The sequence below is a fragment of the Colossoma macropomum genome, unplaced genomic scaffold (genome assembly GCF_904425465.1).
Source record: "Colossoma macropomum unplaced genomic scaffold, Colossoma_macropomum, whole genome shotgun sequence".
Lineage (NCBI taxonomy): Eukaryota > Metazoa > Chordata > Actinopteri > Characiformes > Serrasalmidae > Colossoma > Colossoma macropomum.
Genome location: NW_023494798.1, coordinates 20,194,092 through 20,216,790, shown reverse-complemented (window position 1 = coordinate 20,216,790; position 22,699 = coordinate 20,194,092). Strand labels below are relative to the sequence as shown.

At 37.1% G+C, this 22,699-nt stretch overlaps 1 protein-coding gene across 1 annotated transcript in view; it reads right to left on the bottom strand.

The window, feature by feature from the left end:
* Positions 1–810: 810 nt before the first annotated feature.
* Positions 811–22,699, bottom strand: part of pclob (piccolo presynaptic cytomatrix protein b) — a 73,408-nt gene continuing 51,519 nt past the window's right edge. Inside the window, exons 20-34 of the mRNA XM_036584782.1 lie at positions 21,583–21,694; positions 20,853–20,920; positions 19,287–19,498; positions 18,867–18,917; positions 17,621–17,751; positions 15,082–15,108; positions 14,166–14,259; positions 11,609–11,680; positions 11,064–11,358; positions 8,901–9,095; positions 6,766–6,871; positions 6,552–6,619; positions 3,643–3,777; positions 3,020–3,165; positions 811–1,373 (exon numbers count right to left, since the gene is read on the bottom strand). Of these exons, the coding sequence (XP_036440675.1) occupies positions 1,230–1,373; positions 3,020–3,165; positions 3,643–3,777; positions 6,552–6,619; positions 6,766–6,871; positions 8,901–9,095; positions 11,064–11,358; positions 11,609–11,680; positions 14,166–14,259; positions 15,082–15,108; positions 17,621–17,751; positions 18,867–18,917; positions 19,287–19,498; positions 20,853–20,920; positions 21,583–21,694 (1,856 nt within the window). The 3' untranslated portion in view covers positions 811–1,229. The remainder of the gene's footprint in view (positions 1,374–3,019; positions 3,166–3,642; positions 3,778–6,551; positions 6,620–6,765; positions 6,872–8,900; positions 9,096–11,063; positions 11,359–11,608; positions 11,681–14,165; positions 14,260–15,081; positions 15,109–17,620; positions 17,752–18,866; positions 18,918–19,286; positions 19,499–20,852; positions 20,921–21,582; positions 21,695–22,699) is intronic.

The following is a 22,699-nucleotide window of genomic DNA, read 5'->3' as shown; positions in this document are numbered from 1 at the left end:
TGCTTAAATCAAAAATATGGTCACATACAATCATACTGCGCATTTGACTCCATGTAGTCGTCCCTGTGGCATCTTGGAAAACCACTCGAGGACTCAAGACTTTCAAAGACAGAGACGCAGAGCATCCATAGTTCAAGGTCTCTAACAACTAAGTGTGTTCAAAACGTAAAAGCACCCCAGAAAAATCACTATCCTCAGCAGTGGTTTCTATCCATCATTGCAGCTGCTTAAGGGAATCAAGTCCAAGTTGATGAAATCAAGGCCCACAGACAAAAAGAAATACTGCAAAAAAGTCAGATGAACAGGTTGCTAAAATGTGGATGAAGCACTCAGATTAAGATACTAAAGACTCATGGAGTATATGTGCTTAATGGATTTATGCTGAAGGTTCACACTGTATTCACCAAATGAAACAGTCACTACATCTGAGCTAAGATTGTCTTATCTTCTCACCATATATATTTATATAACATAATCTGATATGATAAATGTCATCATATATAAAATATAGAGTGGACTGAGTGAGGAAACAGGAGACTAGATTCTCTGAAAAAGATCACAAACTCTGCTACTGATAATTCTTTATATAGTCAGTTCTGCACAATTTGATTTTTTAGCCATCTATATATAAAGACTTCTGTAAACTGGCTGTACAAAATGTATTGTCATACATTTATAATATATCATGAAACAGCTTCTCTCGATAAAGGCATCTTGTCATCACAAGACTTCCATTTAGGAGAAGATGTGTTCTATTCTACTATGCTGTATTAACATAGCAGAAAACATTGACAAACATGACAAAACATGAAGTAAAGACTTTAAATGGATAATGACAGAGTTGCTAAAAGAGGTTAGATCATCTGTAATAGCACATCTATAAGTCTACTCTTTTTCACATGAATTTAACGGCAGATATGGTGCTAGGGAGATGGCTTTGGCCAAGAGAAAGAGTTGGGAGGTAAATATTTGATGTTTTTTCTTAACATAGTGATGCAAGAGTAGAGAAAGCATTTTTATGCTCTGACAGAGGGTCTGAATACCAGTAAAAACGGTACTTTTCAGTAAGATGACTTGATGACATCCCCCTTGACACAGAGAATACGTATCTACTGAAACACCTCCATCTTTGTTCCCTCCCCTATTTCACCTACTTCATTATACACCAGTTTATCAGTGTGGGCGCCTGTAGCTCTCTCTGCTCTGATGGCAGTGTTGGCTGATGGAGATCAGGGCTGTGTGTGAGGAGAACTGGCCACTAGTTTGTGCCAGCTCACTGCTCGTTTTCGCATGTCCACCTTGTCCAACCAGATGTAGGCCTCACCAATCAGAGTCTTCTTCATGAACTTCCCTCCATTAGACACCAGGAACAGCTGTGTGTGTTTGCAGTGCAGAGACAGATTTGGAATATTAGGACTGTGGTCTATACGTTAAATACTATGAACAGTGTTATAAGAACATCATACATTTACATCTACACTCTTAAAAATAAAGGTGCTAAAAGAGGTTCCAGTGATGCCATAAAAGAACCACTTTTGGTTCCGCCATAAAACACTTGTTTGGTAATGTTTTCTTTTCTTACATAATTTCAGCAAATGCATAGTAATAACTCTAAAGTACTAGCTAATTATTTTGGGTAACATGATGAAAAGTTCCAACTGAACTACACTGAAATGCCAAACAGGTTTTAGGTATTCACTGGTGTGGAATATGTGTGGAATAATAAAATGATAGGTAGGTGCTAGAAACGTTAAATGACATTACGTTGAAACACCAGGTTCTAGATACAGTAAAATATGTCATAATTACAAAAAAAGTGATAAGTAAAAATGAAGATGTACTAAATTTAATTGTAATGTCACATGTTTAATTCCTTACAATCCCAGGCTTATTACATACTAAGGCTTATTATTTACCAACTACAGGGACTTGGCTGAGATATTCTAAAGTTATAGAAGTGTGTAATAAAACTTTCAGCCTGAAAAAGACATCAAACGTTATGGTGAGGACCCAGTTAAACCACAGTAAGAATCCTTACTTTTTTTAACAGCCCGGATTCAGTGTCGTTTCTAGATAACAAACAGCTACATACTGTATACGACTCTTGTGTCTTTTTACCCTTTAAACCTACATGGTGCTTTTCCACTTTTAGATTTTCCAGTTTCCTTTTCTGGTTTAAACGTGTGAAATTTCAGTGAAATTTAGTACAACTTTGCTTGTACCAATTTGTTACTCCATATAATTATCTATTTATGAGATATTTTACTATGTACTTTGTCTGGCTTTCAGGCAATTCAATAATTCAGTCAGTAATTTAGTTTGACTTTCTAGTGCTTACCACCATTTTATCTAAAATAATAACAGCACTTAGACATTTGTTCTGCACGTTTCCAATGAATACCTGGAACCTGTTGTAGATTAATTACACTGTCTTGGAACGTACCATCATATCATCCAAAATAATTATCTGGCATCCTGGAGTTTGTACTTCACACTTACCCATTTACCAAGAACTTAGAGGACTGTAAAAGAAAACATTACCCATTTTGGTAAATAAGTATTTTTATAACCAAGATGTGCAAGTGTGAAAACGTTTTTTAAAGTTTAAAGATCTTCCACATAATGTAAAGTTTCTACACCAATTACCTAGAATTGTACATTAAAGGCAAAAACCCTTTAGGAACCTTTATTTTTGTGCTTAAGAGTACAGAATATGGAATACTTTCTGTGTGGTGAATATAATAGTATACTGTCACAAAAAATGTTTAATCTCCAAAATGGTAACATTGTAAGAGAAAGAAAGAACAGTAGGAACTTTTAATGCACGTTAATGTAACAAGGTTTTATTCCAAGTAATTCTGGACCATTTGTACAGGTCAATTTGTCATTAAATATTCACACAGTTCAAAGGGCAGCTGGTGTAAATGGTGTAAGAAATAGCACTGATAATTCTGTATATGTTTTTTTTATGAATACATGGTGGTGCTATTGTGTCTCTATCATTCTCAGCCTTTCTCACCTGAATGGAGTGACCAGCCGGGTTGAGGCTGAAGCGGAACGTCTCGTTGAAGGATGGCTCTCTGTCATGACGGCACACTCTGGTCTTTTTCTTTATGATCCGCTTCTGTGTTGCCACGTTAACCACATACAGCTTCACATACAAGTCTGAATGAGAAGATATCATAGTTATAATAGTTTTAGCACATAACTATCACGTTTTCTCTTATATTTAAGCCTTGTACGTCTAATTCGTAAAGTAACTAACTCTTATTTGAACTTTCACTTTGAAGTCCCAGTAGGGAATAGATGAGGCAGTGTGGCACATCTGCCCCAGGACTAGCTGAGAGTTCTAACATGGAACATGGTAAAGGTACAGACTGAATGGTGTATTAAGAGATGTTACTCTTTGAAAACCTGTGTAGCTGCAGTCCTGAAAACTGGCCGGCATGTTGTAGTGATTCTTGACTGGCCAGGTATGAGTACACTTGAGTTTACCATATGTTTTGTTAGTGAGCACAGTGCAAATCCTAAATGGTCCTTATGCTGTTTTAGGAAGCCCTGACTGGGCCTTATATAGTGTCACTCATATAAACTGCCTCAGTCTCTGGGTTGTGATGTGGGCATTAGGGATTGTTCCATTACCAGGCAGATGGTCTGGAGATTTGAACTTGTAAGTGATGTTTCTGCACTGTAGAATCTCAAGGACCAGCTGCTCTCCTTCAGTCTTCATCTCCCTCTTCAGAGCCACCTTGATCTCTCCCATCATTTGGTTCTTATCTAATCCATAATTCATAAAGGTAATGAGAAGGTCAATATGATTTGGCAATGCACAGTACATCTGGATCACAGCGTATGGACATAATAAAAAGATTTCAAATGTCATTAATATAAATCCCAATATACCTTCTGTTTGTTTATGAAATGCTTCTCTTCCTATAGGACTGCAAGGCTTATCACTGTACACCAGTGGTGGACGATAACAACTACTTCATTACCATACATAAAATAGCTGTACTTTGTTAAAGTATTTTTATTTTTTTGAGACTTTTACTTTCACTCCACTACATTTCACAGTAAAATATCCTACTCTGTACTCCACTACATACTGCAAGTTTCTGTAAAGTAAAAATTAGATTTTCCATAATTTCCATACATAATATTTCACCAAGAGTATTACTTTCACTCAAGTACTCAATTGGATACTTTGTCCACAACCGCTATACATTGCCCAACATATTCATGAAATAAAACACCTCAGTGACCTCTAGTGGATAGGAACTGTATTATAGTATAAAAGCATACAGAGCAAATACAAAATACGCACACTTTAAGTAGAAACTTTATAAAGTGATGCATGTTAAAAAAAAACTAAATACTAAAAAATAATTTTAAAAACATTTTTATGTAGTTTTATGTAGGTTTTTAAGAAGAGTAACACAAATTCTTTTTCCTATATCAACACAATGTAATTCTTATAGATTTTAAAGGAACCTTTCCATATGCTTTCAAAGGATATTTTTCAAAAAGTCTTGGTCTGTCTAAGCAAGGTTGCAGCCTACTGTCTGCCTGACTGGAGCCTGTCTCCTTTGTGGAGCTTCTCTTGACACACACACACACGCATACACACCCTGCTGTGATGAATAATTCAGAAGAATGGAGCAGTGACACGGTTATGGTAGAACAGAAGGTGGAGACTGTTGTATCCTTTAGGCCGACAGGCTCCCAGCCTCATAAACAGCTTTTAGACAAGTGCTAATTCAACCTCAGGGGCAAACGGCCTGCGCCAACACCCTCCTGCATCAGGTGCCTCTCCTAAATCATTCTACTGTATTACACACAGGGAGGAATCAGATTAGAATTTTCCCATTTTCCGCTAAGTCAATTACAGTAACGCTCCCGGTGTGAGATGAGAAATCCTGAACATCATTCTTTTGCATACTATTACGACCTTATGTGTTCACTTTACACATTTGGTCCACGGTTTAGGCAGGTGTAGAATATCTTCAGTTAACAGATGCATATAATGGAAAAATGATTTTTTCCCCTTGTTTTTAATAAGAGTTTGCTGACATATGTAAATTCAGTTAAATTCAGTTGTACCCTTCACTCCGCGTTCCACACAGTCCATTTATGGAGGTTTAACCTAAATTAAAGGGTTAGCTACATTTGTGACATATTCTTGCATTTTCTGTTTTCCCTGATGTCCACGTCTGATGTTTGTGTGGCGTTGTATGTTTGTTCACATATTACATCAGACTCTTTCCTGGTTTTCCATGATATGGTTCCTTCCTTTACATTTATCTGCCTATTCGGTTTATAGTAGTTTAGCCCTGCCCGTTTACTTATTGAAGTTGTAAATGTTGCAGCCCAGATTGATTTCCAAATGAGGCACAATACAGAGCACCCAGTCTGAACAAAGATAATTCACATACATCAGTCTTAAACAAAACCAGCTGTTTGTAGCTGTTATATTTCTTCTGGTCCATAAATTCTCTAACCTCACCTGAGCACAAATCTGAAGATATTTCAAATTAACTTAACCATATGGCTAAAACGTGAGTCACTGACTTTTATCAAAATAATGAAAATCCAAATTTGATTGGGGAAAAAATGATAATATCTCTTATTATAAATAACAAATGGGTACTGCAAACTTTAACCCTTTAGAGCAATCAGACAAAGTTCAGAGAATTTTTCTTTAACATACTACATTTAGTTGTTGGACATGAATGGGTTATTCTAAGGGAGAAGGAGAGGCTGGAAAATGATCATGCAAAAATGAATTATGACTGTTTTTGGGACATAAACCCACACAAATGCTATAAGTGGATGCCAGTGGAAAAATGAATGACAACAAAATGTGGGGAATGGGCCTTTGAGTGCCTCAGCAGAAAAAATACAGGCATATCAGAAATCACTCAAAGACTCTCAGAGAATCCAAAAGTCCAGTCAACAAGTCATTTTGGACCATTTCTTTCATTCTATTCATCATTAATATGATTTATGCTGTGCTCAAATGATGTAGAAAAAATAAAAATAAACAAAATGGAGATGCACCCTTTTTTTTAAAGGATTTTTCTCCTAGTTTTCTTCCCAGTTTACTTGTCTTAAATTATACTCACTAGGTGGGACTCCCCAGTCTCATGATATCACCAGCATTAGAAGGACGAAGGCAAACACAAGTTTCCTCCAAGTCATGAGAAGCCAGTCACTGCATCTTTTCGAAATGCCACTAACGCAACTTCACTGGACAGCTGAACGCGCCTGGACGAGAACGCACACCACCTGCACTGACTAGCATTGTGCTGGGGGGAGAAGGGGGGCCATCCTACCCACCCAGAGAGAGCGAGGCCAATTGTGCTCTCTTGGACTCCTGCCCACGGATGGCTATAGCATCACTGGGGTATCATCTTCTCATGATCGACAGATAGTTGCACCACTCGAGAGCCCAGAGATACACGGTTGTGATATGACAGTGACAATAGTGACAATATGACACCATCTGTTGACTGAAGACAGGAATGGCTGGTAATGAAAGGTACGAGCCTTACTTTCAGAGTCAGACAGGTTCTTCAGAGAGTCAGAGCCTCTCTTATCCAAACCGTTCGGAATGGTCTTCCTGATGGACAAAGAAACATCAATACATCAGCAAAGTCGCACAAACTTCAGACATGCTGAACAACTGATGCACCTAATGGATGAATGTATCTTGTTGGCTAATGAATAATGAACTGAACAGGGAATAAGATGAAAGAGTGCACTCACAGCTGAGGGACCTGAAAGATAGCACTGTCCAATGCATTAGTGCCTGTGCCATCTTCACTATCCAGGGTATAATCATCTCCGTCATTCAGCCTGTGTCCAGCTCTATCTGCAAATGTGAGGAGACAGCAAAAGGAAAGAGAAGAGAGAGAAAGAGAAAGAGAGAGAGAGAGAGAGAGAGAGAGAGAGAGAGAGAGAGAGAGCAATTAGCAACGCTCTTTTCATTTGGAACTAATGCCATAACAAAATGGAATGCATTTACACACAAAGCAATATTTTATCGCTATTATATCAAAACCCCGTAACTCCATTTTATTTGTTTATGTATTTATTTATTTTATTTATTTATTTATTTATTTTATTGTTTTTGTGATGTCACAAAAACCAACACATTTACATGCATTCCCTACTCAGCCTGCAGCAGTTTAGCCATGACTATTGAAGTTATATACACTGAAGTTATAAATAGTGTTTCATCTCTGAGAGATTTATGAATAAGCCACAACACAGGCCAGCCAATCAGAACAAAGCTTATCTACATATCTCAGTCTTAAAGGCACAGTAACAAAAACAGCTTGTTTAATTCTCAGGGATATGGCGAGGTTGGAAATGGTCATGTAAAAATGAATTATTTTTGTTTTTGGTTCATAAAACCACATAAACATTATAAGTGGCTCTCAGAGGAAAAATAAAATGCATTAAAGATGTAAGATATAGGCCTTTTAAATTACATTAAAAGTTACAAATCCTTATTCCTTCTCCTGAAAATGACCATTTTAAAGATATGAGGTTTTCTTCTGACAGCCATGTTACGTTACACAGGGTGAGAAAGGAATAGAGTTTAAAATATAACTTTGGAATTAAATTGTATATATTTTGAGAGTTCTTTGCAGAACTAAAAGTAGGTTAAACAAAGATTTTTAAATATTAATTTTAGGTTTTGTGACTGATAATTATGTCTTCCCCCTCTTTCAGCTGTATTACATAACTGATAAAACTATAAAAATATATGCATGTGTTGACTGAATTATTAGCCATGTTTAATTTGGACTAGGGAGGAGTCATGTGTCTCACCTCCTCAGTAGTGCTCCTCCCTTGATGGTCAGCTGACTTCAAACATGTGCTCTCATTGGCTGGTAGAAGTTGACTGATCAGTACCGAGTTGGACTTTTCCATAGCGTGTGGTTGTTCTCACATGAAACCAGCTTATGACTTTTACACACCACAGTCATGCTAACAAAAAATATGGGTTTGATCTGGGTAGAGGTTTCATCAGCATGGGGTATTTGGGGAGAGTGGAGCTGGCATGCTGTGGCATTAACGTGTACAGGGTTTCTAAAAAATGTTCAGTATAACATTCCACTGCAAATGAACATGTTGCAATGCTGGTGCAATGACAGAAGTATACACTTGAGAACTGAGGTGAATACTGCTACATGGAAAAGCACTTCCACTGCCACATACTGAGGGGTTTATACATGCAACAAACGCTAAATTATCTCTGATCTGAAAATCCTGCACTATTTTCCTCTGGAAATCAGAGTTGCAGTACTGTTGGGGCTCATTTTTATCAGGGATATAAAGTCTTTTATGGCTCACTCACTGGCGTTTAAACTTGCCCGAGGCGCGTTTATGATATTAGCATGAAGAGGGGGAGGTTAACAGATGTTTTAGTTTGAACGACTGGACACTTGTGGGCTTTGTTAAAAGTGAAATTTAATTTTAGAGGATTTTACAGGTAAAGATCCAACTTTTTGAACTGAACTGAACTGAATTTCATTTGAGATTGTATTAAAAGATTGTCTATTTTGAAGTTTAAGAAGCATTTTTTATGACACTTTGAATGATTATTGGCCTTCTTGTCTTATGCTGAAGAATAGATTTTTATTCCTGAGCAAATTTTAAATATTCTCTTTTCATATCCACTAGGGGAGTTTAATAGAGGTTATTTATCTGGCTAGGGATTTTAAATGAAGGACATCCAACAGAAAAAAATGAAAAATAAAAGAGATTAAACAGATAGGTAAGGACATGAGGGACAGGCAAAGAAAGAGAGGGAGAGTGAGAGAACAGGAGGAAAGACAGAGATAGATACAGTAGAGATAAGCTGTGCACTCATGTGTAGAAGTAAAGGTTACTTGGCTGGAGGCGGGCCTGCTGCACTGCTGCCTCGGCCGCAGCGATGGCGTTACCGGCGTCCTCCAGGTGAGCCTGTGTGACGCTGCTTTTGCTCTGACTCCGGGAGGGGCCGTGCGAGCGCAGGTGACCCTCAGAGGAAGACTTGGAGCTGCCGGGACTGCTGTGCGACTTCTCTATGGTGGGGACCTGAGTGTCTAAACAGCAATAATTTGTGTTGTAATTAGGAATTTGCATAGTAATTTGAAGATATCCAATAATCACAGACATCCAAGCTCATCTTAGGATTCACTTGTTTCATTGGGTATTTGGATAAGGCAAGATAATGAAATAGTTAAGGAAGTAAATGAAAATTGCGTATTGTCTTGTATTTTTATAGGCTCTGACTGAGCTTGTGGCATAAACCCAGAAAACATAAGGATATAATAAGCTGACACTGATGCTGTGTCCCATTTGGATAATTCAAGGTGGATTTTGAGTATATAGTACAGGGGTTCAGTCTGCAGGTTATCATTCCCAACAAGCAGGAGCACACCTGATTCTATTCGTTTAATCAGTTGGCCTCAGCCTTTAAACAACTGTGAGCTCCTGCTTTGTTGAAATGAAAACCTTCAGCCTCAACAGCCCTTTGCGGATAAGATTGGACACCCAGATATAGTGTGCTGTATATATACTTGTACAAGTGGCAAATTTGAGCATATGAAAAAATGTAATATGCATACTTAGAATTGGTTACTTTTTGAATATGGCATTGATAAGAGTATGGCACTGTTGTCTCAACATACAATGTGTAGCAGGAGAAGAACAACTTATTGATACAACTTTTTCAAAATTTTGAAAACATTAAAGCTGTGTGGAGCTGTCCTCCAAAGGCTCAAAAGTCTAAAGCCTGTGACCAAATATTTTTTTGTTTTTATTTGGTGGTCATTCCAAAGCAGCCAGTCTATAAGGGCACAGCTTTATATGATGTACAGTGGCAGAGCATAACATCAGTGGGGATTCCTCATAGCCTTCTTGTTAGGCCTAATGTTTTCTAGGAACTAAAAATACATGTCTTCATTTTTTTTGTTTATTTTTATTTAACAGAACCATCAGGAATGTTGTTTTTAAACTCAGAAAGTCCTGTAATAAAGTTCTTATTTCATTGTTCTCTATAAATTTAGGTTGGAAAAAAAGGGTATGCCTAATTCAGGAGCTGGATAGAAGGCTTTGGATGTTAGATTAACTATGAATATAATTAGAAAGTGACAGTGGAATCAAACAATCATGTTCTGAATTACAATGGGTGGGAATAACAATAATAATTATAATAATAATAATAATAATAATAATAATAATATAATAACAACAAGAACAACAACAACAATAATAATAATAATGTATTTTTTTTACTCATGAATACAAAACATCACTTCAGGCATTCTGGATGACCCAGTTAAATCACTGACTGAATACGGGTGGTAGCCTAACCAAAACACTTCAGTCAGTTGTTAGAAAAGGAAAACTAAACTTATGGAATGTCTTTTACAAACTTCAAATGTCTGTGTTTAAAGTATAATGGCCAAAAAATATGTATATACACCACCATTAGCTTAACGCAAACACATTTAGAAATTAGCACATCAGAAATTTGAATTTATATTTTTTGACCTATGACAGTCATGATTCACCACTGCGTAACATCACTTCAAAACTAAGTACAAAATTAGTACAAATCGTCCAGTACATTAATATATTTGCACTAAACTTCTAAAATATTATTAAGATTAGTACTCAGTATGCACCTGCGGGTGATCAGTGAACAACTGAGACACAGCATGCATCACATTAAGTGAAATGGAGGCGTCCAAATAGATATTGCAAATTAAAAGAGGGTAAATTTGAGTGTTAATTGTGCAATGCCAAGTTATCTTCTGTAGGCCAATGGGTAGTGTGTTAATTCACACTTTCAACGTCAATAAATTAAATCATCATCAGGCAATGTCAGTTCTTATGCAAGCTGCATGCAAAAATATATGTTAAACCTCCTGTTTCCCTTTTTCAGTCATGACACCATAAAATATTTAGAATAGTTGACCACACTGATATTCAGATAGTAACAATAGTTAAAATGCCCAGCCCTAGTTGTAATGTTAGAACTGGGAAGTTAACTGATCTTAGACTACCTTTAGCAGGATCAGGGAAGATGCCGTGGCTCCTGCTCTTGATGACAGAGGTCTTGGGGGACTGTTCACTGCCTGGTTGTCCTCCTGTACCCCCAGGCCCTCCTGATCCCCCAGGACCACCCTGACCCCCTTGGCCTCCCTGGCCTCCCTGGCCTCCCTGGCCTCCTTGGCCACCAGGTCCACCCCCCTGTGGAGGATGACCCCTGCCGTGGTGTATGCTTTCACTCTGCTCCTTTAGGGGGTGCCAGCGAGGCATGTTATCCAACTGAGCTGTGTTAGACAGATCAATCAGCACCTGCAAAACAAACACCCCATAGTTCCTCAACATGCACCACCACAAAGCTAACATAGTCAGAGATTAGTTGCCCAAACACGTTTTTTTGGTCATCATCTGAAGGACTCATGCATATGAAAGCTGTTTGAAGTTGTAGAGCAGGAGGTTCACGCAGATAAAGTCCATGTTCTATCGAATCAAGCAAATAATGAAGTCTCTCTCCACCAAAAGTGTTTTGGCACGTTGAATCATAATGCCAGCAAACACTCACTTCTCCCAGGAAATCGTTGGTGGAGTATCTGTCATAATCCCACACTGTCACCTCCAGGGTTTTCCTCTTCAGCTGAGAGAGAAACAAAATCACACATTACATTAGTCACAGCGCTGACATTGCGCCCCCCAAAACACTTCTCACATCAACATCACTCATCTGGCATCTTCAAACTTTGCAGAGCAAAACAAAAAACTCTGCAAATGGAGAAACAATTCCACGAGTTTATATTAGAAACTACAGGGTGCGAGCGCAGATTCTGCAGAGCTTTCAATCAAGTAACATCCTGGGTAAATTAAGCCGCACCGTCACGCTTGTCAGTTAAGCTCTGCACTCAATAATACACTGATGGGGGTGCGTGTGTATATGTGTGTGCATTTGAATTAGGATTTCAGGATTTGAAGAACGTCTCAGATGAACTGGAATGACACAATCTTGTAGGGAAGAATTACTAACACATTCATCACCAGGAGCTTTGGGACCAGATGAAGAAGCAGTCACAGAATAAATGGATCTAAGGGACAGGATGAGAAATTAATACAGTAATGTGTCCAGCTTGTAGGTTCAACGCTTCCACCTAAAACTAGGCCAGATCAATACTAAAGTATCAATATTTTCAATACCAATGATTTAGAATAGAATAATAAACAAAAATAAAAAATACATAGAAACACTCAATCATTCAAAAGGAGACTCAGTAGGACTGGCTTTGTTCAGCTGACTAACTGCCACTGGAACAAAGAAGCTCTTACAGAAATTACATTTTGGGCACTAGTGCTTTAAAACTTCAGCCCGAGGGGAGAGGCTAAAACTCTTCACAAAGTGCACAGCTGGCATCACTCAGTACAGCTATAGCTCTGTTATACAGGTCAGACAACAGCTCTACTGTTTACCAATCATTTTCCCAGCTGTTTTAACAATACTGCTTAACTGGGTTGCTTTTTCTAAGATTACCAAACCCTACAGTAATTAGGGGTGGAAAATACTTGAGGAATTATAATGGTGGATGGATGTACTTCACTACTATTATTTTGCAAGATTTGTAATTTCCTCCAGTATTATTGAAACTGAATACTTGTACTTTTACTCAACTACATTTCCAAGAAAAATACATACTTTTTACTCCATACATTCTCATTTGGTCATTCAAAATGACTTGTTACAAATCTCAAAGATCAGGAGATCTTTCTCGTTTTTTCTTGGCAATCAGTTGGGTTCCAGTACATTTGAAAGTACTGTTTTAATTAAAACATCTGACCATATTCATATCAGTGTAAAAATGACGCTGCCCATGATTATGCTAATTTGTCTCTGTGCAAAAGCGAGACTAGTTCCACTGCAGCACACACCACAAAACAAAAAACCCTTCTAATTCATTTATGTAAAATCTTTTCTAACGCTTCACAGTAATATTATTGTTATCTCTGTTGTGAATTGATCCTTGTGATATCATGTGTTTTAATGAAATTGAAAATGTGTTTGAGGCTTAAAACATTTAAAAAAGACTAGTAAATAATTTTGAGGGATGAGAACTTTTTTCCTTCGACCTGCTCCCCTCCACTTCTCACAGTCAGTCGCACAACGAGGTAGAGTGAATGCTCTGCTGTAATGGTTACTTCATGCTGCTAAATACTCTGACCATTGATTTACCATCTGTATGAACCCGTATGGTTTACCTAAATAGAATACAATTTTGTTGGAGGGGGGACACACAGCTGCATAAGGCTTGGATTCAGGAAATCTCATTTAGTACAGGTGCCCCCATAAACATAGTTGTCTTTCACTTTGCTTTTTATTTTAAGACTTACTGGCCTAAACATTAATCAGAATGGACTGCAGGTGGTGGAGCTTGAGCACAGCAATAGTGATTTATGTGAAATTATTTTGTCTCATGACAAGAGTCATGCACCTGAATTTAAAAAGTGTGGTGCTGAAATAATCAGATCATCATTCAATTTGAGTGTAGAATAAACATTAAAGCTGCAGCATTTGGAGTGTAATAGACTGAAAAATGCATCATCAGAGAGTTTTTTTGCTTAATTACAGAATGCAGCCTGACTCTGCTCTCTCTCTCTCTCTCTCTCTCTCTCTCTCTCTCTCTGCCTTTGATTGAGTTTGCATGTGACTTTAATTGTGCAAGAGACTATTTAGTTGTTTAACTTTAACAGTCAAGTAAAGTACAATAAATTTCTGATTCTGTATGACGTAAATAATATGATTACCAAAGGAAAAAAGAAAATCAAAGCTGGATAAACTGTTTTGCTCATAATTTTAATGGTAGAAATGTGCATTTATACAGTTTCAAGGCTACAAATAAAAGGTTTACCATCTCTAGAAGTTAATATCAAGGTTAAAACTAATGCAAGTCTTTCAAATAGTTTGATATCTACATTTACTGATTTTCACTGTAGCAATCATAAGAATTTTTTCTTATTAGGTGCACAAGAAACATCAGCATCAATATAAGTATTTGGTATCAGAATATTGGCCTTAGTATCAGACAGTACTGCATTAAAAAGAAATCAGTGGTATCGCATATATCCATAACCATGCGTACCTGTTCCAGGTGAATATTTTTATAGATGACGGTCTGGTTCCACTCAGGGTTCTGGGTCTTCTGCACATATTTAGTCCTTCTCTTGTTCTCAGCACTGCCATGTCATTATGTGGAGATAGGACACAAAACATTAGGCAAAAGACAAAATCAAAATATTTATTAATTTATTCATGTATTTATTTATACACAATACCCATTCAAGCTTACTCTACTAAATGGATTGTAAACTGTGGAGTGTAATTTAAAAAAGTATTCAAATTAGCACAAGTACATCAATTTTGTAAGATTAATCACATTGACTATAATATACACATCTGCTATACAAACAATACAAGGTGTATTCAAACAGTTTCAAAAGATTCTATGTGTTTATTCATTAAAGTAGATACAGATGTGAGAGGATAATGCTTCAATGAGGCAATAGTCATGGAAGTACTGCTACTGATTGCAGATGATGATAATGACATCACTACATTACAAGAAACTAAGCCTCCCACATGCAATTATAGAGAACAGCTGAATTATCAGTGCAAAGCTCACATGTGAGAACTGCAAAATGAACATCAAAAGCAACTACAGTGGGCTGTGAATAGAGCGGTTATCCTCAAAACACTTGCCTTGAGAACAGTGTTTTAAGATTTCTAATTAATGATTTATAAAACAATTTCTAATTTATGTTTTATGTATCAAAATGCCAAACTCAACTAGCATATCTGAATACTCAGAGGTAGAGATGGTTGTGAGGTAGCTTTGATGAGACATCTCAAATGACACAGCAAAACACAGGCTCAGCAATCAACACTCAGATGAATGACAGTTCAGTAATGAACGCAGGACCCAACACAAAATCACGCACACGCACGCACCCACACAAGGGAACGAAAGCAAATGACAGAGAGGAGAAGCGCCACGCTACCTTGCGTTCTGGACAACCATGACTTGGCTGAACCAATCCAGAGATTTGTTAGGAATGCAAAAGCAGACAGACACACAGAAAACAGTCAGAGAATCCAAGAAAAGCAGACAAAATAAAGAGAAATTAAAAAAAAATAAAAAAAAACATACATAACAACAACATACAGAGGAAACAGAGGAAGGGAAACTGTCAGCATGAACACTCCAAAGTGTGTACGTGGAAACACACACATAATGAAGCATCTTTAGCCTGGCTGCTGGTATCAGATAGAGGAGAGGCTGGCCAGGTAATGCAGTCTAATCTCATAAACACTCCAGATACGGCCATTAGGAGATAGCAGATATACCATTACACGCCCGACACCGGAGGAGGCCATATTGATTTTGCTGCTTGTTGACTCCATGGGTTTCAAGCAGAGACGCTAAAGCTCAACGGCTGAATGGAGTGCATGGAGAGTTAAGGCTAAGCAGATAAACAGGCAACTCCACTTCTGCCTTCCAAGAAGCCACTACAGTGTTACAGCTGTGTACAAAGGTGGGTAGAGTAGCCTAAACTCCTGTTAAAACTAGAAGTCCTAATGTTTCAGTAAAAGTACTTTTACAGATAACAGCTTGAATAGAAGTACAAATGTATTAACTTCTTAAAATCCCAGGCTTATTACATACTAAGGCTTACTATTCAGTAACTACACGGACTTTAATGCAAACTAGGTGAGCTATTCTTAGGTTATAGAAGTGTGTAATAAAGCTTTGGGTCTGCCGGAGGGCCGTGGCCATTTAAGAGCTTGCGTCAAGAATCTCTTATTAACTTCTAGAGATGGTAAACCTTATTTTGACAGCCTTCAAACTGTATAAATGCACATTTCTACCATTAAAATTAGAATTAACCTCTTAAATAGTACTGAGTGACTAACTGAACTGCAGTGGAAAATCCATTTTCTGCTCTATTCCACGCTTTCTGACGTACTCTCAGACTAAACTAAACAATGCAAAAAAAAAGGAATTACTAACTAAATGACAAAAATAGAACTGAATAAAAAGTAGTGCTTTCTTTAAAAACATATTGGAACAGAGGTAAAAGCATCATAATCGGAAAACACACAAAAAAGTACAAATCTATCAACATTTTACTAAAGTACATGTAACTGAGTGAACAAAACTAACCACCTCTGCTTGTGTAGTTTCAGTCACATCAGTACATTGTAATTCATTTTTCTTTGTACTAATGTGTAATGAACTTTGGAAGCTTTGTATGTAAAACGTTTGTAGAAAGACAGTATTTCCTCTGAGAAATATTACACTAGGTCACTTGACCAGAGGGGGTGAAAAGGAAACAAAACATACACTGCAGTTCAAACGTTTGGTATCACTGTTTTGGTATCAAAAGCTTAGAGTCATATTTTTAATAAAATAAAACCAATCTGGTTGCAGATACACTTATAAAATGGTCCTAATATGCCTTGTAGGAAGCTTGAAAGCTATAAATAAAAAATAAAGAAATTTTAGATGCGTCCAGAATAATCAAGAGTGGTAAAAGACTAAAAGACAGAGAAAGATGTTTAGCATTAAAGGGGGAACCTGCCAATTTTACTACATTTCTGCATAATTAAATGGTAAAATTCAGAGTGGTTTGATATGAAATAATCTGTTCTAGAGAAACTTACAAAGTCAGATCTGTTCAAAGCGATGGTGATAGAAGCTAAACATCTGAAGTATTTAATGCCTTTAAAAGCAACCTAACAGAATGTTACTCCAGTTATAGATATGTTTTAAATAAATCCCTACATTTGTGTTGAGTGTCTCTACAATTAACCATTTTACATCAAACCACTTTGATTTACTTTATTTACATCTCTAGGATTGAATTATTCAGAAATTGTGAAAGATACCCCTTCCAAGAAAATTAATGATACTAAAAATTAATATCCAGAGTAGTTTAAAAGTGGACATCAAATCTAAAGACAGATAACTTGACAAAAATGGATTTGTATTAAAAGAATATTTATCATACTATAATATATATATATATATATATATATATATATATATATATATATATATACATATTTGTTCATAGAATTTCTGAAATATTGAATATAACTTCTGAAAATATTTTTTTGCTGAATATGTAATATTTAGCATAAATTATTACTGTATATAAAGTAACAAAAAATGCTCATATGGCAAGTAATTCCAAACTTTTAAACTGTAGTGTACTGACGGGCAGTGGGTTAGATCAACAGAAAACAATCAATAATTTAAAAATTATATTAGACATCAAAATAATTAAAGGTTCAGCCATAAAACATAAAACTGCACAGACATAAGCACGCACACCCACACTCCACACCACACCAGTAAATCAGAGACAGCCTAAACACAGAAAATATCTCTCTCTCACCCTTACTCTCTCTCTCTCTCTCTCTCTCTCTCTCTCTCTCTCTCTTACACACCCACACACCCAAACACACCCACCTACACTCCCACCCACAACCACACCTATACCCACACACACAGCCGCACCCTCACGTTGTACTCACCTCCTCCCGGGCAGAAGATACACCTTAACAAAAGGATCTGAATATCCATTGTTATCTCTCGGGGCAAGGTTTCTTGCTTGTAGAACATGGACGATCAAATTACCCATATTCTTGTCGTAATTGATTTGGAGCTACGAGAAAGAAACATAGAATATGATCCCACATACAGCATCACCTATATTTTGTTCTGTGATTTGGAAAGACCATTACACTGTCAGCTTATGAGCTGTTTGTTGTGCCACATCAATTAGATTACAAAATCATGAAGTTCACTTCTACGTTTGTGTGATTACATTTATAGAAACTTTATCTTCCTATCCGAACTTTGTATCACAGATAGATAAAACATTTAAATACAATCAACCCCTTAAAGTCAGCGTCATAATGCATTTTCCTCCCTATTGTGAATGAAACAGGGTATCAGGGAGGTAGCGTCGCTCGATGATAGGTGGTGGTGGGAGGGGGAGGTAAAACAAAATATTATTGGTTAATATAATTTTTCCCTGCCCGCCAGTTCTAGATGATGTAACCAAAAATCAGAAAACATTTTCCTAGACGAGCAAAAGTCATTACATTTTGATGAAACAGCTGGAATGCTGGCTTTCAGTGTTATGATGAATTATGTTTCATGACCAGGCACATCCAATCTTGATTTGAGATGACAAACTGGCCCATCCATTGTTTTCAGTGGAGCAGCGACAGAAAGGCAGCAGAACAGAAGAGTTTAATTTTTCCAAATTGTGCATTTAACTGCTGGAAACAACAGATATTGATTTTTTTGGAGCCATGGATATCAAGTGTTTCCTTATTGAAGTCCAGACAGACCCAGTATTACACAACAAAATATGAAGAGTATATCTATTCATCTTTTCCACTTTAATAAACAATTGACACTGTTAAAGCTCTTCTCTGATAATTATCAATTTTTGCTGGTGATGCTGTCACCATGGCAATGTTTTCAAGGCTTCATGCCACTGTTGGTCTCATAGCACTATGAGGAAGAATGGAATAATTTTTTTTTTGATGCCAACATGCAAACGCAGAGCAATTAGGACCTGTATGTCACCCAACATGTCTACTCACTTTCATAACTACATGACTAGTTTTATAGTAGTTACAGGATAATTTATAGTAGTTACTGAACAACAAGGTTTCAGATTAATAACTGAACAACAAACTTGCTGTTTAAGGGGTTAACACAAACAATCAAAATGTGTGTGAGGTATATGAAGACATGTGGACTCACTTGTATTTCACCAGTGATTGGATGTGGCTGTGGTTTCAGAGCCTCTGCAGACTGAAAATAAACACATACACAAAATAAATGCCACTTATCACTTGCATTTGTAATAAAATGAGATAGAGATGAAAAATTATGCACACATACATAGACACATACACAAATACACTGTTCAGTGTCCTTTAATTAATATGCCATGTTTTTGACCACAACAGACGACACTGCTGCAGTCAGAATGCATAATTACTTACAGTAAACATGAAGATAAGGAAGAAAAGCAGCAGCGTACCACCTACAGCTACTGACCTGCTTCATCAGAGTCTAATCACTTCTAACCTTCAACTTCAAAGACAGTCGTATGGTCACACACACCTACAAGTGTGCACACAGACTCACACACCCACACACTCAGACACACCGCAGTACCTTGCTGCTGTGGCGTTTCTTGTTGACGGAGGGGGATCCAGGCTGGCCGGGGCTGGGCACTGCGCTGGAGGCAGCGGATGCTGTGGCTGAATGCAGGTGTCCTGCCTTCTCCAGAGCAGCCAGCACGGAGGCAGGAGCCTGCTGCTGAGACACCTTCTGCAGCTCTGCAGCCAACTGCTTAGGGTCCACACCTGGAGAACGCTGGCGGTCAGCTACAGGAGGAAAAAACATTTTTATTCTGCAATAGATCCATAGAGGGAGGCAGGTTTGCAGCATATATTGACACAATGTAAAGGGCTGCAGCTGGATTAAAAAATGTAGAACAAATATAAATAAATAAATAAATAAATAAATAAATAAATAACCACAAAAACACCTGAGATAGACAAAGTTTTTTACTTGGCATACCTAGTAAAATCAGGTCTCATGGTCATGAGAATATCTCCTGACTTCATTTTTTAGTATTATTTCTTGCAAAAATGAAAACATTACCAGCCTTTACATCATGAAAACATTTCATATTGAATGAGCCGATGGAAACTGTGTGTTTTTTTATTAATAGATGTTAACTCCATTTAACCCTAAGGAGCCCATTATATGGACTCACATGCAAATAATTTATTATAGTTACTGGATGACAAGTGCTAAGACATGTAACTACTGTATAAGCTTAAGTTTAAGTAAGTTTAAGCTTTAAGTTTAAGTAGTTAGGAATGCTTCTCTTCTCCTATGAAGTTACCGTTCATGAGATAAAGAGCTTTCTGAAGACAGCTTCTACTGAAAATGCAGGGATTTGCATGACCATTAAAAAGTTTAAAATCCCTTGTTATATTAATGATTTTTGATATTTTACACACAGTAAGAACTTATACAACGTGGATTTAAATATTATGGACTATTAATCTAAATGTATTTTAAATGGTTTATTAAACATTTCAAGAATTAAGTGAACAGCAAGTGAATAAAAGTGATGAATATTATACTGTAATTATCTATTTCTATTACATTTTTGTCAAGTTATCTGTCAAGATTTGATCTCCACTTTTGAAATATCATTCTGGACACATCTAGCATGTCTTAAATGTTATTTATAGCTTCCTAGTGTCCAACTAATTATTTAAAAAACATGTTAAATTGTACAGGACTAGCATTATTATAATCCTTTTAGGCATTTATCTGCACATATCTGAAAATACATTGGCTTTATATTGATTCCATAGTTTTGAACGGTAGTGTGTGTGTGTGTGTGTGTGTGTGTGTGTTTCTGTATGAGGGAAACAATCTATTTTCTATTTCTGCTTCCTCTGATATTATTATCACTGAGCTGATCTGCAGCCCAGCACCTTTACTGCAGTATCACACTACAACTGCGGAAATAACTTTTAAGATGAACACCAGATGCTGCAGTAATCTAAAAGCAGATCAGCGCTCACTTATTGCAAAGACAAAATAAATAACAGATTGAAAGGCTACTGTGCACTGAAGGGAAAACAATAATATCTCAAAATGTGTTTGTGTTAGAGAAAGCAAGACATCTGCATTCAGTGACGGTGAAGAAAGCCTTACCGGCCTTTAGCTGAGACTGCAGCTCCAGCTGCTGTGGATGCTCTGAATCTGAGAGCATGTTCAGGTCTCTACAAACAACACATTAAAACAACAGTCAGTTAACACACACAACCAGTCATTTACGTTTTTAATATACGTATCATTGCTGGCCAAACATCTCCAAAATATCCAAAGTGATAACTTCAAAGGAGAAATACATTCTTTACTTTTATTGTAAGTTAATATAAAGAGATTTTTTCCAAGGATTTTTTATCTTGACATTTTGACACAATGTAAAAGGCAGCTGCTGCACTCAAATGATGCAGAAAAAATGCATATTAAAAAAATGCGACAATATTATGGCCATCAGTACAGATAGGTATGGTAAAAAATATGACTGATAGATTTTTATTTTGTGATATTTTGGAGGGGGGGGTTTACTTTTTAAATCATACAGAACTATAATATTAAATTAATCATTTTGAGAAGACTATATTAGAGTTACAGTGCAGTCAGTTATAGCTATAGCATCAGTTTGTTGTGTGCAAATTTGCCCTTGCACTGTGTAGTCTGGGGGGTACTCTGTTTTGAAGCTTTAATCAGCGTAGGATGTGCATTAGGCTTATCAAATTAATGTCAAATTTGTATTGGAGTTCAGTGTTAGAGTTCTAGCAGGTTTATTTGTTGCAAATAATGATGATAAATTTGACTCATAGTTTTGTGTATAGACAAAAAAAAGAGACCAACTCACAGGCGCACACATATCTCTACATCTCCACTCTGCTGCTGACCCACGATGCTCTGCACCTCCTCATAGGTCTTCCCTATCAGAGGGATTCCGTTCCACTCCAGGACCTGCATTCCTGCAGTGCGCACAACACAGCCACCACAGAGGAATGGAGAGAGGTGGGGGAGAAATACATTCATTAAGTTACATTTACAGACAGACTCTGCATTAGTGCTGCAAAGTATCTACCTTCAAAAAGCTTTTCAGTGCATACAGGAAGACAGAGATAAAGTGTGTGGTTAGGGGTGGGTATATGACCATGACGTCATTCATAATTATTTCTCCATAAACTTTTCTGAGCATACTGGCAGTACTAAAAGAGCGCTGACTGACTAAACGTCTCATTACAAAGAGCTTTACCTGGGGCTGCCAAGCAGGCATAACTGTTTAAGGTCTCACACTTTTGTTGGGAGATCACAAGTTTGAATACTGACAATGTCTGAAACACTGGAACCTTTGGGACCAGAAAATGAGTACTATGCTTTTTCAATTGGCCATCGATCCAGTACAGAAGGTTCCAGTTTTATGGCTTTAGTATATACTCAAGTCTGACACATTTTGCACATATGTATACACACTTTCTATGCACCAGTACACTTCTGTGTCTCTAGTTTGTTCTGTATTTATCATCTATTGTCTATTTATTCATTTGTACTTATTTTGTGTCCATTACTGCTTTTAGAATGGTTACTTTGTAGAGAGTTTCATTTGGTGACATAAGCCAGTTAGGAAGCTAGTGATAACGTCATTAGTGTTTATTCTAGCCTCCACAGAATAAGTATTTTTGCTCATATATTCACACTCAACAGAGGAAAAGATCAGCTTTGTTTGATGTCAAACATGATTCTGTGTACAATTTGATATTAACACATCTAGTGTTAAGCTATAGTATAGCTAATGTGTCAGCTCACTCTCTTAAGTGGAAAAAATATAAGCTTTGCTTGATTCCACACGAGTCTGTGCAAATGTAGACATTTTGTGAGTCAGCAGAACAGTGCAGTATACTGCACATATTTTTCATTAGGAACACACCTGCCCTCGGCTAGGCCAGCCTTAGTCAGCTACTCAGCTAGATAAGCAA